Source organism: Schistocerca americana, chromosome 6 (assembly GCF_021461395.2).
Source record: "Schistocerca americana isolate TAMUIC-IGC-003095 chromosome 6, iqSchAmer2.1, whole genome shotgun sequence".
Classification (NCBI taxonomy): domain Eukaryota; kingdom Metazoa; phylum Arthropoda; class Insecta; order Orthoptera; family Acrididae; genus Schistocerca; species Schistocerca americana.
In genome coordinates this window covers 633,570,958-633,590,344 of record NC_060124.1, presented here as the reverse complement: position 1 = coordinate 633,590,344, position 19,387 = coordinate 633,570,958, and the positions used below count along the sequence as shown (strand labels likewise).

The 19,387-nt window shown below is 42.7% G+C and overlaps 1 protein-coding gene across 1 annotated transcript in view; it reads left to right on the top strand.

The window, feature by feature from the left end:
• Window positions 1-19,387, top strand: part of LOC124620352 (molybdenum cofactor biosynthesis protein 1-like) — a 66,390-nt gene that overhangs the window by 22,358 nt on the left and 24,645 nt on the right. The window contains exons 5-6 of the mRNA XM_047147024.1: window positions 6,862-7,007; window positions 18,408-18,493. Coding sequence (XP_047002980.1) covers window positions 6,862-7,007; window positions 18,408-18,493 — 232 coding nt within the window. The remainder of the gene's footprint in view (window positions 1-6,861; window positions 7,008-18,407; window positions 18,494-19,387) is intronic.

The window sequence follows — 19,387 nt, the reverse complement described above, 5'->3', positions numbered from 1 at the left end:
TCCCAAAGTGAAAAAGTGTTCCAGCTAAAACATTCACATTTCTTTACGTACTACATGAATATGTAATAAAAAATGGGGGTTCCTATTTTTAAAAAATGCAGTTGATATGAGTTTGACCTATGGCAGTGCCATTTAGCAGGCCAACCATAGCGCCATCTGGTTTCTCCCTTCAAGCTAGACGAATTTCGTTCTTTGTAGTTTTTTCATTTCATGCTTATTTCGTGAGATATTTGGCCCGGTCACTATCAATGGACTACCCTGTAGAAAGCTGTGGATTGCTGTGTTATAAAGGTTAAATTATGTGTTTGCATTGGTAGCACTGTCAAAAATAGTATCGTATCTTTTCATAGTATAAACATGCTTTGTATATCGAAGTGCTAACGTTTTTCCGAGGAGAAGTGAGGAATAGACTGGTAAATCTCTCAAAAAGTATGACTCGAAAATGAAGTGTTTTTAAGAAATGTGGGTTTCATGGTAATAAATTTTTGAATAAAGAGAAACATTGTGTTCAGCATGTGGTGTGTGAAGTTGCAGACAATGAAATACTGGCAAACTCATGAGTATCTAGCGAAACACCCATTAGTGCTTCGAAGATTAAAATAAAACATAGTGATAACACAGTTATCTCAAAACAAAACTCATGTAAACGGTAGGTTAGGTTATATTCTGATACATTTACACATCCTAACAGGGGTGTTATGTGAATGTGTGTGCTGTATCTATGTGGAGGGCCAGTTAGTTTACATGAAGACATTGAGGTATCAAATGGACTAGCCAGGAAACTTACCATTAATTCTGCCATTTGTAAATACACTCATTCATTTTGGAATTCTGATAAGTGTAAAGATAATTATTTTGACATAAATGTTAGGTGGTTTTATGGATTGAGAGCTATTGGCCAAGGACACACTGCAGCAGAAACAATGTGTGTCGTGATGTATATGCCACGCCCACTTTGTAAAATGGACAAGTATGCAGGATTTATTGGAGCTGCTGTGAAATCCACTGCATGTGAGTCAATTAAGGGTGCTGCAAATGAAGCTGCTGAAATAAACGATGGTATGATTGTCATATCAGTAGCTTTTGGGGCACTTGGTAGAAGCGTAGCTGCAGTTCTAAGAATTCTGTTGCTACAGTGACCAGTGTTGATACTGGAAAGCTAATAGATTTCCAGATTTTAACCAAACATTCTTATAAGTATAAATCAGGGAATGAAGAAGGGCATATCTGTGACAGAAGTTATGAAGGACAACTAGTCGTACGGAGGCCTGTGCAGCTGTTGAAATTTATAATCGATCTGTAAACTAAAGGGGAGTGTGTTACACTAAGTTCTTAGGTTATGCAGACTCAAATGCATATAACAGTGTAGTAGCCACTCAGCCTTATGGTGAGAAGCTTATCACAGAACTGGAATGTGTTGCTCATGTCCAGAAGAGGATGGATACCAGATTGAGGAAGTTGAAACAAAGTTTGAGAGACAAGAAACTTTCAGGTGGTAAGACCATAAGAAGCAGGCTGACAGACAACATGATTGATGAACTACAACAGTATTATGAGATTGCCATTAGAAATAATACTGAGGATTTGTTGAAAATGAAGCAGGCAGTATGGGCTACCTTCTTCCAGAGACTGTCAGCTGATGATAAACCAGTACACCATCTTTGCCCTCCTAGATCTGGTTCATGGTGCAATTACCGCAATGCCCAGTACTCAAACAGGTCATACAGCCATAAACATTCTATCCCAGCAGCAGTTGTGGATATCATAAAACCTGTTTACAGAGACCTGGCAATCCTGAATTATTGAAGAAGTGTCTGCATTGTCAGACTCAAAATCCCAATGAGTCGTTCAATAATCTTATTGTGTCAGTGTCGTTGTAACTGCCATCTGCGTCATGTCTGCTGTGCAGCGAGCTATGCTAATTGAAGTATTAACTCTATTTTGCTTACTTGTCACTTCCTTTTCCGTGTGTTTTTCTTTTAGGAAGCTTTAATTGTCGGGTGCTAGTAATAGTGTTCCATAGATTTCGTGTTTGTTTTGAATACAGTCAGAGAGAGTCCGTTTAGTCAGCCATAGTGCCAGTAGTGCTAGTGTTTGTTTTCAATACAGTCCAGAGACAGGTAGTGCTATTTTCATTGTTTTCTACAGGAAGTGTCTAGTAACCACAGTTTAGTCAACTATCAGCCGCCTTTAGTGAATTAGCAGTCTAGTTATAAGTTGATTAACTCTCTACAGTAAATTGATTTCTTATGATGGATAGGATGTGTGACTGCTGTGTACGGACACAGGAGGAGCTGGCCACTGTTCGCAAACAGCTGAATGTGTTGAAGCCGCGGTTAGCCATCTTCAGGCTGCTGCCTCAGAGTGTAGCGGCAGTGGGGAGTCTGGTGCGTTGCATGGTACACCCCAGGTGTTACATTACATGCTTCACCCACTGACCCTGCTGTCAAGACATCTTTGCAGCTACCGGGCACGGTTGGGCCACCCTCTTCCCAAGGGGAGTGGCGGGTTCAGCGGCATTCACGGCGCATGAGGCGGAGGGTCAGTGTGGAGGCTGGCCGTGTGGCATCGCCCGTTCTGCCTGTGAGTGGACATGTGGCCACTCCTTCAGCCAGGTCCGAGCAGGCACATGGGGGGAGGGGTATATTAGTTATTGGGAGCTCCAACGTTAGGCGGGTGATGGAGCCCCTTAGGGAAATAGCGGAAAGGTCGGGGAAGAAGGTCAGTGTTCACTCTGTCTGCTTGCCGGGGGTCTCATCCGAGATGTGGAGGAGGCCGTGCTGGCAGTGATAGAGAGCACTGGGTGCACCCGACTGCAAATTGTTGCTCATGTCGGCACCAATGACTCCTGCCGTCTGGGTTCAGAGGTCATCCTCAGTTCGTACAGGCAGCTAGCGGAGTTGGTGTAGGCGGAAAGCCTCGCGGGGTGGAATCTGAGCTAGCTACTTGTTGTATTGTTCCCAGAACCGATAGTGGTCCTCTGGTTTGGAGCCGAGTGGAAGGCTTAAACCAGGGGCTCAGACGATTCTGCGGAGATCTGGGGTGCAAATTTCTCGACCTCCGCTATCGGGTGCAGAAATGTAGGGTCCCCCTGAATAGGTCACGTGTGCACTACATGCAGGAAGCGGCTACAAGGGTAGCGGAGTATGTGTGGAGTGCACATGTGGGTTTTTTAAGTTAGAGAACTCCCTCCCTAGGCCCGACAAGACACCTCCTGAGATGCGGCAAGGTAGGAGTAGACAAAATGCAGCAGGGAATAACAATATTAATGTGCTAATAGTAAACTGCAGGAGCGTCTATAGAAAGGTCCCAGAACTGCTCTCATTAATAAACGGTCACAATGCCCACATAGTACTAGGGACAGAAAGTAGGCTGAAACCAGATGTAAACAGTAATGAAATTCTAAACTCAGATTGGAATGTATACCGCAGAGACAGGCTGGACAGTGAAGGGGGAGGCATGTTTAATGCGATAAGAAGTGCAACAGTATCGAAGGAAATTGATGGAGATCCGAAATGTGAAATAATTTGGGTGAAGGTCACGGTTAAAGCAGGCTCAGACATGGTAATTGGATGTCTCTATAGGCCCCCTGGCTCAGCAGCTGTTGTGGCTGAGCACTTGAAGGATAATTTGGAAAATATTTCGAGTAGATTTGCCCACCATGTTATAGTTCTGGGTGGAGATTTTAATTTGCCGGATATAGACTGGGAGACTCAAACTTTCATAATGGGTGGCAGGGACAAAGAATCCAGTGAAATTTTTTAAGAGCTTTATCTGAAAACTACCTTGAGCAGTTAAACAGAGAACTGACTCGTGGCGATAACATATTAGACCTTCTAGTGACAAACAGACCCGAACTATTTGAAACAATTAACGCAGAACAGGGAATCAGCGATCATAAAGCGGTTACTGCATCGATGATTTCAGCCGTAAATAGAAATATTAAAAAAAGGTACGAAGATTTTTCTGGTTAGCAAAAGTGACAAAAATCAGATATCAGAGTACCTAACACCTCAACACAAAAGTTTTGTTTTAAGTACAGATAGTGTTGAGGATCAGTGGACAAAGTTCAAAACCATCGTACAATATGCGTTAGATGAGTATGTGCCAAGCAAGATCATAAGAGATGGAAAAGAGCCAGCGTGGTACAACAACCGAGTTAGAAAACTGCTGCAGAAGCAAAGGGAACTTCACAGCAAACATAAACGTAGCCAACACCTTGCAGACAAACAAAAATTATGTGAAGTGAAATGTAATGTGAGGAGGGCCATGCGAGAGGCGTTAAATGAATTCGAAAGTAAAGTTCTATGTACTGACTTGGCAGAAAATCCTAAGAAATTTTGCTCTTATGTCAAAGCGGTAGGTGGATCAAAACAAAATGTCCAGACACTCTGTGACCAAAAAGGTACTGAAACAGAGGATGATGGACTGAAGGCCGAAATACTAAATGTCTTTTTCCAAAGCTGTTTCACAGAGGAAGATTGCACTGTAGTTCCTTCTCTAGATTGTCACACAGATGACAAAATGGTAGATACTGAAATAGATGACAGAGGGATAGAGAAACAATTAAAATCACTCAAAAGAGGGAAGGCCGCTGACCTGATGGGATACCAGTTCAATTTTACACAGAGTATGTGAAGGAACTTACCCCCCTTCTTGCAGCAGTGTACCGTAGGTCTCTACAAGAGCGTAGCGTTCCAAAGAATTGGAAAAGGGCACAGGTCATCCCCGTTTTCAAGAAGGGACGTCGAACAGATGTGCAGAACTATAGACCTATATCTCTAATGTCGATCAGTTGTAGAATTTTAGAACATGTATTATGTTCGAGTATTATGATTTTTCTGTAAACTAGAAATCTACTCTGTAGGAATCAGCATGGGTTTTGAAAAAGACGATCGTGTGAAACCCAGCTCGCGCTATTCGTCCACGAGACTCAGAGGGCCATAGACACGGGTTCCCAGGTAGATGCTGTGTTTCTTGACTTCTGCAAGGTGTTTGATACAGTTCCCCGCAATCATTTAATGAACAAAGTAAGAGCATATGGGCTATCAGGCCAATTATGTGATTGGATTGAAGAGTTGCTAGATAACAGGACGCAGCCTGTCATTCTCAATGGAGAGAAGTCTTCCGAAGTAAGAGTGATTTCAGGTGTGCTGCAGGGGAGTGTCGTAGGACCGTTGCTATTCACAATACACATAAATGACCTTGTGAATGACATCAGAAGTTCACTGAGGCTTTTTGCGGATGATGCTGTGGTATATCGAGAGGTTGCCACAATGGAAAATTGCACTGAAATGCAGGATGATCTGCAGCGAATTGATGCATGGTGCAGGGAATGGCAATTGAATCTCAATGTAGACAAGTGTAATGTGCTGCGAATACATAGAAAGAAAGATCCCATATCATTTAGCTACAATATAGCAGGTCAGCAATTGGAAGCAGTTAATTCCATAAATTATCTGGGAGTATGCATTAGGAGTGATTTAAAATGGAATGATCATATAAAGTTGATCATCGGTAAATCAGATGCCAGACTGAGATTCATTGGAAGAATCCTAAGGAAATGCAATCCAAAAACAAAGGAATTAGGTTACAGTACACTTGTTCCCCCACTGTTTGAATACTGCTCAGCAGTGTGGGATCTGTACCAGATAGGGTTGATAGAAGAGATAGAGAAGATCCAACAGAGAGCAGCATGCTTCGTTATAGGATCATTTAGTAATCATGAAAGCATTACGGAGATGTTAGATAAACTCCAGTGGAAGACTCTGCGGTAGAGACACTCAGTAGCTTGGTATGGGCTTTTGTTGAAGTTTCGAGAACATACCTTCACTGAGGAGTCAAGCAATATATTTCTCCCTCCTACGTATATTTCACGAAGAGACCATGAGGATAAAATGAGAGAGATTAGAGCCCGCACAGAGGCATACCGACAATCCTTCTTTCCACGAACAATACGAGACTGGAATAGAAGGGAGAACCAATAGAGGTACTCAAGGTAGCCTACACCATCAGGTGGCTTGAGGAGTATGGATGTAGATGTAGATGTAGACCAAAAAATGTTTTTCTTGTAATGAAGACACTAAAGTGGGGGTCAGTCATGCTGTTATTGCTTTTAATGATGGCAACATTGGTAGCGTGAAAGTGCTACAACATATGGGAATTAATTCTGGAGCAAACTTCATCAGAGAATTTGAAGGGATGGACAAGGTTTGCACTGGTAAAGCAGAGTATGCTGCACAGTTGGCCACTACGGAGTCCAGAAAGAAGAAAACAAAAAAAACTTAAAAAAGATCAAGAGGATGATATACAGTATGGTGCAGGGTGCTTCTGAGTGACTAAAAATAAAATGTTAAGCATATATTGAGTTACAGTCTATTGTAACTTTAAAAACTCTTCCTGAAAATTTACATTTTCTCTTGCATTTTTCCCTAAATCTCCGAAACTACGGCAAGTAGCGAATTCAAATTTTCAGGGAGTAATGACATATGTATCCTGAGTCTTCTGAACTAAAAGAAAAACATAATGTTATGTATAAGTAAAATTATTTAGAATAGCATACAAAAAGGTACACAAAATTTTAACTGTGTAATTAAAAAATTGTATTTCCAAAAGCAGTGGCTGAAATGCAATTATTGTAAGACTCAGAACATATAGTTTAATGTCCTGTAAAAGTTTCTTGTCAATGGCTACAGTTGTTCCTGAAGTACGGGGAAGTTAAGTCACTAAATGTAACATTGTCAGGATAGGGCGTTCAAACTCCCCTTAATGCACATTTTCTCCTTCCTCCACTTGGTGAGCAACACATTTATAGTATTTTCACAACAGCAGTACCTATTTTCTTACAATTTCTTTTTGCAGGCATACCATGTCCCGGGCTTCAAGGGACGTGTGGGATTTATTACCTCAATGAGTGAACACTTCTGTGGCACGTGCAACCGTTTACCGATAACAGCTGATGGCAATTTGAAGGTGTGTCTCTTTGGGAATTCAGAGATATCTCTCAGGTGAGTGATGAAACATAGAATAATCATGTCTAAGTGAAAATTCATGCGAGGAAACCATAAAATTACTAGAAGACTGACAGACTGATCAGTATTTTACCTTCAGGAGGTGAAATTCCAAAACTTCTTATAGACACATTTGTTCCTCTTGTCCTCACATTAGTTGTGGAGTCCGAGTGACCTTTCAGACCTTCAGAAACTTATCCCTCTTTCCTCTCTCATGAAGGAACTGATAGTTCCAAATGCTGAGTATAGAATAATACTTTCAAACTGTTTGCCATGCACATTAGGTATGTGGTTGGTATATGGAAGAGATAAACTGCAGTTAAATCCAGCAGGTATGAAATGAGTAATCTTTTCTTGAAGTTTTCAGCTTGCACCCTCCTCCCTCCCAGACATACAAACCAGATACCTCTAGCTAAATAATTTGTGAGTATATATAATTTGCCTCTGTCAACATCATGTTACACTAACCTATTTGTTAGATTAAATTAAAGGAAAGTAATCAGAACTGGAAATTATGTAAAGACATTTTTAGCTACGTCCCTATGTTGTATTAAAGTTAACACAGTATTTCTGTCCATGTGATGGTAACTATGATTCGCCAGCCACCGTTGCCAAGCGGTTCTAGGCGCTTCAGTCCAGAACTGCGCGACTGCTACGGTCGCAGGTTTGAATCCTGCCTTGGCTCAAATGTTAAGTCCCATAGTGCCCAGAGCCATTTGAACTGTGATTCATGATTATCAGAGTCTATATGTTCCAAATAAAAATTGGAACTTCATGTGTATAAATGTACAAATTATTAGACAATGGGACCAACAACTGACACTTTTAAATTGATGACTAGACTAAGAGATTAATAATAGGAAAAAAACTGCAAGATACTTGGCGATAAGTTTGTTTCAGGACAAGGTAAGGGGGGTGAGGGGTGGGAAGAATCAGCTCTCCCTTTGTGAGCATACCAGAAATCCTTTATCAACCGAAGGTAAAATAAGATATAAAAATACAGGGTCAAACAATTAATTTAAGTATCTTAAAAACCAAATGACTAATAAAATTGGAAGCTAAGAAAAGTAAGTTCGTAGTAAGTAGGGTGAAACACAGGGGGCTGCAACATATTGCCATTGTTGTTTGACTTGTCTATCAAAGAAAAAAGAAATGGATCAAAAGAAAATAAAAGTGAGAATGGAAATGTATCAGAAGCAAATAGGAATGAGCAAGGAACATATTCTTTAATAATAAAAAAAAAAAGTGACATGTGAGGCAGATGTTCCTACAATTTTATGTTCAAAGCACAGCAGTCTGTGAAAGCAAAATATTTATGACATTGAAAAAAGAAAATCAATGAGTGAAAAGTGTGTATAGGTGAATTGTGGTGAAAGACTGGATATTGGAACTTCTGTTAGGCTGCCCAGTATTAGTTAACTTGGTAGTAAAGGAGCAAGTTTGCAAGGGCAGATAACTGTTTGGCTACGTAAAATAGAGTGGGAGTATGGAAAAGCTAGTCCAAGATAGGATGAAAAAGATAACAGCAACTTAAAAAATGAATTGATAAGTTACCATGAACCCCATTCCAATCTAGTGAATCCAGTGGTTGACAATATCTTGTGACATTCGCCTATAAGGCTCAAACAATAATTGCTAAATAAAATTACAAAATGTTGACAAGACTGTATCTAAGCTGTCACTCTCTTTTGAAACAAGGGTGTTTAAACCAAGAAACACGCAGGAAAGCAGGGACAACTCGCACACTAGAGGAGGATGGGAAGTATCATTGAAGTAGTGAGCATAAACCGTGTGGAATATGTGTGGTACAAGTAATGATAGTAAAAAAAAAAAAAAAAAAAAAAAAAAAAAAACGAAGAAGAGGAAGAGGAAAAGTCTTGATCTGGAAACAAGGGAATAAAAATTTGCCGCGTGAAGAGACAATATGATACTGTGCTGATGAGTGTGTACAAGTGGTGATATACAATATACATAGATAAAGGAACTCTGCATTGGGCCCAGAAGACCACGCAATGCTCTTCGAGAGATGTCCTCTACTATAAATCTATGGAGAGTTAGGGGGTCAGTATACAACTCTCCAGGCTGTTATCAACTTCCAGAAGTTGAAGACACTACTTCTCACTTGAGTATCTCCTCAGCTAGAACTACAAGCAGAGTGTACCCTATTCCAGTCTGTCCACCGAGCAGAATTTCCCGGCTCTACAAGGAATTGAACCTGATCGCTTTCTATGGCACGCCTGTGGCATACTGACTGCGTGGCTGTGGCAAGAGTCATAATATACACTTGTGAACAATTGAGTTATAACTATTCTGTTTATTGGGGAGAGAGTATGGACGGAGTGGTCACGCCAGTTTGGATTTCATCTCGCCGCCTACAGAATTCAAGGTAACGAGCGGCAGCCTCATTTATTGGCATGTGTAGGGGTGCAAACGTACCGTGTGATAGTGAAATTATTTCCCCAATGCGACGTAGCAACTCTGTCCTACGAAGAACTTTTGTCTGCTTTAGATGCCTATTTCAAGGAAACAGTTAATGTAGTTGCAAAAAGGTATACGTTCTTTCGTACAAAACGTACGGCCGGTCAAACTAATAGGGAGTGGGTTGCAACATTGCAAGGCCTTACAAGGGATTGTGCTTTTGAGTGTGAATGTGGACTCCCTTATTCAGATACAATGGTCCGTGATGCAATTGCACAGAACGTTTCTGATGTTCGTATATGGGAACAGATTTTGAAACTAGTTAATCCCTCCCTTCAGCAAGTGATAGACATATTAGATAGACAAGACACACTTGACTTTGCTCAGGAATCATTTGCAACTTCGCCAGCCATGTGTAACATTAACCAGCCCGCCAGGCGCGCTGCACGGCCCGGTAAACTGCCCTCGCGCACGTCCACGCAGCTGCCGTTACGCTCTAAACCAGGTGTGCCGCGACAGCATACAACTGCAGTAAAATCATGCCCGTGGTGTGCTACTAGACATTCGCGTGAAAATTGCCCGTCACGCCAAGCTATTTGCTTTTTCTGTAATAAGAAAGGACATGTTCGAAGTGTTTGCCAGAAAAAGCTCAGATCAGACAATCACAACCATTCCAGGCCTTTTGCTTCGCGCCGGAATCGAACCAAGGACACTCAGCCTCGTGGACCTTCGCCCATGGACATTCATGTAGTGAATTCCACCCCGTCCAGTGCCACTTTCTCAAACAGTGACAGTGTTCGTCCCACACAAAGTGTGCGTCGACGTCGCCAGAAATCACGTCAATTAGCAAGTGATGCTGTACCTGTATCAGTTCAAATTGCACGAGACAGTTGCTCTTGTCGTCGGCAGGACAATAAACTTTTTGTAGATTTGGATTTTAATGGAATGGTCATACCGTTCCAGCTCGATACCAGAGCTGCAGTTTCGTTGCTCAATCACGACACGTACAAACAACTGGGCAAACCTCCGTTGCGTGCCGCAAATGTTATGTTAAATAGTTATTCAGGTCAGAATATCCCCTGTGTTAGGACAGTGCAGCCTTCTTGCAACATACAAGGGACAAACAAAACTTGTCTCATTTTATGTTCTTCGTTCTTCTACTGCAGTGAACTTGTTTGGTTTCGATTTATTTCAGTTGTTTAGCATGTCTATAGTAAATCAGGTCCTATCAGTGAATCAGACTGTGCCTTCAGACTGTGTTTCTCGTCTGTGTGAAGAATTTGCAGACATTTTTGCGCCGGGCTTAGGTTGCGCTAAAAACTATGAAGCACATTTGGAACTGAAAGTCAACGGGCAACCGAAATTTTTCAGAGCGTGCAATGTTCCTCATGCATTGCGTGATGAGGTTGCAAGAACATTACACGATTTAGAATCACAAGGTGTAATTGAACGTGTGCAGGCTTCTCTCTGGGCCTCACCATCAGTAATTTTGCCCAAACCTTCCGGAAAACTGAGACTTTGTGTGGACTTCAAGGCCACTGTGAATCCACAACTAGTGTTTGCAACTTTTCCATTACCCTGCCTGGAAGATCTTTTTGACAAACTGTGCCCGGGTAAATATTTTTCAAAGTTGGACGTCACAGATGCATACTTCCAAATACCAGTGGACGAAGAATCCCAGTGCGTCTTGGTGGTTAACACGCATCTTGGTTTGTACCGATTCAAAAGACTGCCATTCGGGTGTGCATCCGCCCCTGCATTGTTTCAGCAATATTTACAAACTGTTTGTGCATCATTCCCTACTGCTGCGAACTATCTGGACGATATTGTGATCTCCGGAAAGACAGCAGACGACCATTTAGCACACCTACGAACATTATTTCAGGTATTGCGACAAAATGGTCTTCGCTTGCGGAAGGACAAATGTGTGTTTTTTGCTCGTGACTTACCATACCTGGGACATGTCATCAATGCCCAAGGCATACATCCGAGTCCAGAGCACCTCCGTGCCATACAAGACTTGCCTTCGCCGCAGAATTTGAAGGAGCTACAGAGTGTGTTGGGTAAAATTAACTATTATCATCGCTTTCTGCGCAATGCCTCTTCCATTTCAGCTACGATTCATAGCTTACGCCGTAAGGGTGTTCCGTTCGTCTGGACGACGGAATGCGAACGCGCCTTTCGCCAGTTGAAATCGGCGTTGCTTTCTAATACTTGCCTTACGCCATTCAATCCCCAGAAACCCCTTTTGTTGATGGTAGATGCATCGGATTTCGGGATCGGTGCTGTGCTTGCGCACAAAGATGGGTCGCATGATCGCCCTATTGCCTTTGCATCCAAATTGCTCTCGTCTGCGCAAAGAAATTATTCACAGATAGAGAAAGAAGCTTTGGCTCTCGTGTTTGGTGTTACTAAGTTCCATGATTTCTTGTATGGTCGTCACTTTACCATCATCACAGACCACAAACCTTTGATGTCGCTTTTTCATCCGAACAAGCCTGTACCTCCGCGTACAGCACAGAAATTCATTCGCTGGTCTATTTTCCTCTCGCAGTACCGCTACGATATCTTGTATCGGTCCACTGCTAAGCACGGAAACGCCGATGCGTTGTCCCGTTTGCCTGTTGCTGAGGATAGAGCATTTGATTCTTCTGAATTTGCTTGCATGTTCATTGATTCGGAAACCGATGACGTGGTCGACTCGTTTCCGATTGATTTTCGTCGTGTAGCTACAGCCACAGCTGCTGACCCGGTCCTTGCTACCGTTTTGCATTTTGTTGCTACGCAATGGCCTTTGTCAAAGTCTCGGATCGAGGATCCGTTGGTTTGCTGATTTTTTGCTCACAAGGAGAGACTTTTTGTTCGACGCGGTGTTTTGTTGTTGCGTTCTGATAATGATCAGTCCAGAATCGTGGTCCCACGTTCGTTACAGTCCTCTGTTTTACGGCTTCTTCACCAAGGACATTGGGGTATAGTGCAAACGAAACAACTTCCTCGTCAGCACTGTACTTGGTTCGGAATCGATGCTGCGATTACGAATATGTGTTCTTCTTGCATGGCGTGTGCCGAAGAACAATCCGCACTGCCGCGGAAAGTCTTTGCATGGCCAAAAGCCACTTCCCCTTGGCAACGCTTGCACATTGATTTTGCTGGTCCATTCTGGTATGCTCGGTGGTTTGTTCTGGTAGATGCCTTCAGTAATTTTCCTTTTGTTGTCCGGATGTCTTCCACGACATCAACTGCCACCATCCAAGCGTTGTCTGCATCTTTTGCATTGAAGGTCTTCCGCAGACTATTGTTTCCGACAATGGCCCACAATTCATGTCCGCAGAATTTCAGTCATTCTGCCAGGCCAATGGTATTCAACATCTGACATCCGCGCCGTTTTCGCCTCAGTCAAACGGTGCCGCTGAACGATTGGTCCGGACTTTCAAGTCACAGATGTTGAAGTTGAAAGAGTCGTATTCTCGGGAGGACGCGTTGTTGCTCTTTTTGTCTTTGTATCGCTCTCAGCCCCGAGATAGTCGCTCGCCAGCTGAGTTGCTCCACAGTCGTCCTCATCGAAACTTGATGTCTTTGCTGCACCCGCCGCATCAGGTTCCTGTGCAGCGGCAGACTTCTGCTTTTGCTCCAGGCGACGTTGTATTTTATCGCAACTATCGAGGTTCACGGCGTTGGCTCGCAGTGCACATTCTTCGCTGCCTCGGCCGCGTGATGTATTTGGTTTTGGGGGCCTCTGGTGAGGTGCGTCGGCATCTCAATCAGCTGCGCCTCTGTCGTCGCACGGGTTCTGCCGCTCCCCGTCTGCTTTCAGCGACGGTGCCATCCGGTCAGCGCCCTGGGGACCCATCTACTGGCTCGCCTCATCCCCAGGTGTTACCAACGATGCCTTCCATTTTGCCCCATGGCGACGCGCCGCTGCCGCCTCCGCCGCCGCCGCCTGTCCAGCTGGTGCCGCCCGCAGTGGACGCTTCGCTGCAGCCACCAAGCGCCTCCCTGGGTCACACGCCGCCGATCGCTTCCCGTGACCAGCTGTCCTCCGCCATGGAACTCTTGCCCGCTCCGGACCACATGGCGTCTTCGCGCGTCGGGTACCCCGACGCAATGGAGGTCGACCCTTCGGCCCCTCCTGTCTCTTTACGGGCACATACACCGCATGTTGACGTGCACCCTGGACTAGGTTTTCAGGTGTTTCTTAGCTCCCCTTGGACCGAATGGCCGCGTGCGGGTGGCACAGCCTTGCCTGTTGTTAGGCTCCCCACCTCATCGCATACGTCAACATGGGGTTCTCCCCACGGCGGGCGGAAGCCTTATAACACGACCATTTGCCGATTTGCAGGGGAGGAATGTGGTGTCACCGCCAGACACCACACTTGCTAGGTGGTAGCTTTAAATTGGCCAGGGTCCATTAGTACATGTCGGACCCGCGTGTCGCCACCACAAGGCAGGTCTCGAGATACGGACTAGCACTCACCCCAGTTGTACGGACGACTTTGCTAGCGACTACATGGACGAAGCATTGCTCATTAGCCGAGCCGATAGTTAGAATAGCCTTCATCTAAGTCAATGGCTACGACCTAGCAAGGCGCCATTAGTAACATTGCATGTATATAAAGAGTCTCACTTGTATCACCACAATCTCCAGATGTACCAAAAGGATGGATTAAAGTTAAGTATTCCAGAAGCTACGTACTTTTCTTTATAGCATTCATTACGTATCCTGTTTCAGACCTCACGCCCTCCTTTTTTAACTTAGAGCATGCCTTTCGGCTTCCTCTCATTGTGTCTAGGCTGTCTTGTCTAGACACAACATGAAGCATGCAGGAAGGTCGTCTGTCTGATGATTTGCGGTACATATTGCCAATGTGGCAGGGAGCAAAATAAGGAGTGATCAAAAAACTTCCATTTTAAGGCTGCATAGTTCAGATCAGATCAGTATGCCACACACACACACACACACACACACACACACACACACACACACACACACACACACACACATATCCATCCACACATATACCCTGCTTGTGTCTGTATATGTGCGGATGGATATATGTGTGTGTGTGTGTGCGAGTGTATACCTGTCCTTTTTCCCCCCTAAGGTAAGTCTTTCCACTCCCAGGATTGGAATGACTCCTTACCCTCTCCCTTAAAACCCACATCCTTTCGTCTTTCCCTCTCCTTCCCTCTTTGCTGATGAAGCAACTGTGGGTTGCGAAAGCTTGAATTTTGTGTGTGTGTTTGTTTGTGTGTCTATCAACATACCAATGCTTTCGTTTGGTAAGTTACATCATCTTTGTTTTTAGATATATTTATCCCATTTGGAATGTTTCCCTGTATTATATTATATATCAGTGCTTTCCTCTCCCACAACTATCCTGCAGACCTTGTCCACAAACAGATCTCCCAAGCAATACATTCCTCCCCACCCAACAACAATGGTACTACCCCCAGACCACACAGAAGCATCCCCCTTGTCACCCAATATTATCCTGGCCTCGAATACATCAACTAATTACTCCGCCAGGGATATGACTTTCTCAAGTCAAGCCCTGAAATGAGATCATCCCTTGACAATATTCTCCCCACACCACCCAGAGTTGCCTTTTGCCAACCCCCTAACCTCCGTATCATCCTTGTCAAACCCTACAATATTCCCAGACCACCTTCTCTACCCAGCGGTTCCTACCCCTGTAACCGACCCCGATGCAAAACCTGAATCCACTTTCCCTTCTTCCCCTTTTTTCCCCTCTCTCCTCCCTGATGAAGGAACGAAGTTCCGAAAGCTAGGATACGTCAATTTTCTGTTCTGTTTTGTGTATGTTATCAGCTGTACTGAGCTGAGGTAAGTACTGGCCAGGCCCTCTATCTCTTTGTTAGTATTTGTTTCATATATATAAACACACACACACACACACACACACACACACACACACACACACACACAAACACACACACACAGACAGACAGGGTGATGCGTATTAACATTTAAAAACCTCCAAAGCACTGTAGATGACCCTGAGACAAGTAATTTAATACAAGACACATGGGATCACAAATGTTGGATACGATACAAATGTTGGGAAATGTGTCAAAAGTGAATGATAAATGTCACCAGATGATGTACCTTGTCATGCTTGCAGTGGTAGAGCCTCTCGGTCTGTCACACTTGATCATCCCAACCCAAGTCAAGTATTCATATCATTGTGGCTACGGACACACATGTGCGACTTTAGTGATGGCGTTCAGGATTTGAGTCTTGCATATGGCAGGCAGTATTTTTTCATTGTGTTTAACAATTATGTATTTATATTGAAGTTTATTATTTTATTTACCGATCTTGCAGTTTCCTTGATTTCTTGCAAAGTACAGTACAAATCAAAACCTACCGTATTGCATAAAAAGTAGATGAGTATAAACTTCAGAATAGCATCATTGCCATTAAATGACCTATGTTTTCTTTACTAACTAATGTCTGTAAACAAAAAGAGGACAGAAGCAAAAAACACAAAATCAGAACTGCTTTTGCTTGATTACAGCAGGGACAATAATTTTGTAACATCTACATTTACAACAGATCATATTTACAAAATGTTTTCGAAATTTGCTCTGTTTGCTCAAATGAAAGTATTGCACTGCTCAATCATTCCTTTACACTCAACCCCGGCTGCTGCACATGCTGTGGGGTATGTCATCTGGTTATGTCATATATTCAGTGTTTCTCGCCAATTTTTTGTGGTATTTTGAAATGTACAAAAAGGCAAATGCAGAAAATTATCACATTTGGCTGCACATTACCTGCGTCACAGAAAAATAATGTATACGAATCTTCTCAGATTTTCCACTGAATAACTTTGTGCAAGCCTCACAATATTTCACCAACACAACTGTTCGTCATCTTCAGGTAGTGGTGGGTCCTGTCATCACTGCTGCAAGATGTGACTGGTGATATTTGCACAGCAGAATTGAAATTTGTCAGGCTAGAAGCAGGAGTACGAAGGCACTCCCAGTTGGATGGAAATGCCATTCATAGTAGCCTTCTGCTTATGTGTTGTGGGCAATGACTGCACTTCTGGACACTCGTGTGGTTAAACGCTGAATTAACTCTCTGCAAGGTGCTGCATCAGGTCATACATCGGAGGATCTGGTTTCTACTGTTTTAATTTCATGGCAGTCAGTGCTGGATTCTGGGCAGTGCTTAGTCAAAATTCCATATTCCTGTTGGTAAGATTGCCCACCGTATGGATACATGCCTCATTCTTAAAAACACAATCCTAGAGTGATGATCCTGAGAATAAAATTTCAGTCCTCTTGGGAAACATGTGGTGCCCTGTATTCAGGCAGTGCTCTGCTACCACTAATTTACTGGGTGGCATTTTTGTCAGCGCTGTTGAACACAGTGTTCTTGCACAATGTGAGGTGTCTGCCCTATATAAGATTTCCCATAATGGCATCAGATCTTATATATGATCTGTGTTTTCTAAGGTCAAGATTGTCTTTAACTGAACACAAACAATTCCTTAGTTTTGCTGGTAGACAAAAAACGCACTTGATTCTGTTTCTCTTAGTGATTCTTTCTATTTTTGAAAACATGCCGCTGAAATATGGTAGGAAAGCCATTTGCAGTGCTTGTCTAAGTAACTTCATTTACATCCCTACACTGAACTTGCTTTGCTCAGAACACATTGCAAATCTGTTTACAAGAATAAACATTCTGCTGGAACACTGTTCTTAGGTGTTACAGTTCACCAGGCAGACTGTCGGTATCTGAGATCACATGTGCTCTATGTGCCAGGGAGTGTAAGACACTACCACATTGTGGAGGGTGATGGTAACTTTTGGACCGCAAATATAACTCTGCGTGTATCAGTTTGCAGTAGAGACTAAGCCGCAGTGTTCTGTCAGCTTTTCTTCTAACCGTGACATCCAGGAATGGTAAGCTGCTATCTTTTTGTACTTCCACAGTGAACTGAATATTTAGATGGACCGAGTGCAAATGCTGCAGGAACATAGGTAGTGTCTGTATTATGTGGGCCACACCACAAATGTCTCTTCAGCATTCTGCCAGAAGGAGGAATGTTGGATATTTACTAAGGGAAATAGAGGATCTCCCATGGGAACACTGTCCACTTGATTAAAGTAGTTGGTGTTACATAAGAAATAGGATGAGGTATGCACATTTTTAAACAGCACCACAATTTCTTTCTCAAACTTGCTGCTAATAACCTCTAATGAGGGCTGCAGGGCACTTTTGTAAGTAATGATATAACATTTGAGCTAACTAAAAGATCTGAAAGTTCTAGTTTAAGCATCTTCAGGTATTCTATGAAATCCTCTGAATTCTAAATATGATGGTCATAGTCATCCACATGATAAATTTCAAAGCTGTCATGTGGAAATTGCCAGTTCCATCTTGCAGCAGTGATGGTGGAAATCACCATCACCTGAAGATGCCAAAACGTTGTGTCACTGAAATATTGAGGGAGGGACTTGCATAATGTTATCTGGTGGGGAACCCAAAGTGTTTTTGCAACAGATCTATCAGGCAAGCCCGAAAAGTCACATATACTCCAAGCAGTAAGTACCTGTTGTAAAATGGTCACATTAGTGAGCTTGGCAATTAATTAACAGTTTATCAATAAATTTGGCTTCATTTTGCAAGAAATTGTGCTGTGTTCCACTACTCCCCCTTCAACAAAACTAATGTCAGTTTCTGCTCCACCTCTTCAGCCCGAGATCCTATGTATACTCTTGAGCATTTGTGTAAGATACCTGTTTATTTATAAAAATAAAAGTAACTTCTATCATGACTTTCCCATTTTTGTCCAGTGGGTTTGTTATCCTGCTGTTGCCTGCTGCAGACTACAAGATTACTGTTGAAGATTTCTGCAAAGTTTTTCTTCCTTTTTAGTGTACCAACATTTCACTATGTGGTGTTGGCCTGGTACTGTTTAACGGGTGTTTTAACTGTTGTTTCAGAGATGCAATACAAAGCAAATGCAGTGAGGATGACTTGCTTGCCATGATTGGGGCAGCAGTGAGAAGAAAGAAGAAACAACATGCAGGTAAGATACATTACAGCAAATGTAACTCTATAGATAGAAAGAAAATTTCTGCTTAACAGGTCATAGCAAACATAAGAGCAAAATAGAACGAAAAACAACAGTGATAGAACCTGAGTTTTTTGTGTAAAATTGGATTTAATTTTTTATTTAGTATTCATTCTGATTAATGCCCATTGGTCAACAGTACATTTCAGCCCTAGAATTTGGTTCTGCAAGGTCCACCAGATAATCATATATGGCTGTTGTAACTCCTTTATTGGACTTCAGAAGTTTTCCAGCAACAAATCTTTTTTTTTTTCTTTCTTTCTTTTTTTTTTCTTTTTTAAAAAATAGCTAAAATGCAGAAAACATCATAAAGGAAACACTCACAGAAAAGCATCAGTGTCCTTGAAACAATGGAAACTCCAGTAGGAATATCAACAATGTTGGAAAAGACAGATTACTACTTACTGATGAAGGCTGTGGCTGAAAGCTTTGTGTAAGTGTCTTTTAATTCTGACAAACTGCAGCCTAAGGTATCTTCTTTATGGTAAGTAACAGTCTGTCTTTTCCTTCATTATTCATTAGTGTTCTTTGTTTTTATTGCTGTTTAGCAAGCATCGTGTGGTATATAAGGGATGTGAATAGCGTCAGATGTTGAATCATCACTCTGGAGGATATGAAGGTGCTGCATATTGGTGTGAGACAGCATTATCTGATGAGAGTTTGAAAGAAACCTCATTGTGGATGTCCATTTGGTCACCTGGTTAAACCTTGCAACATCTGTATTTTTGGAGTATTTGGATCTGACAGTGGCCTGATGTTGGAAAGTAAGGGCATACTCATCATCAATCTTCCAGTTGACTACATCAGACCGCTACAAGGGAGCATCACTGTGTAGTGTACTGAGTACAT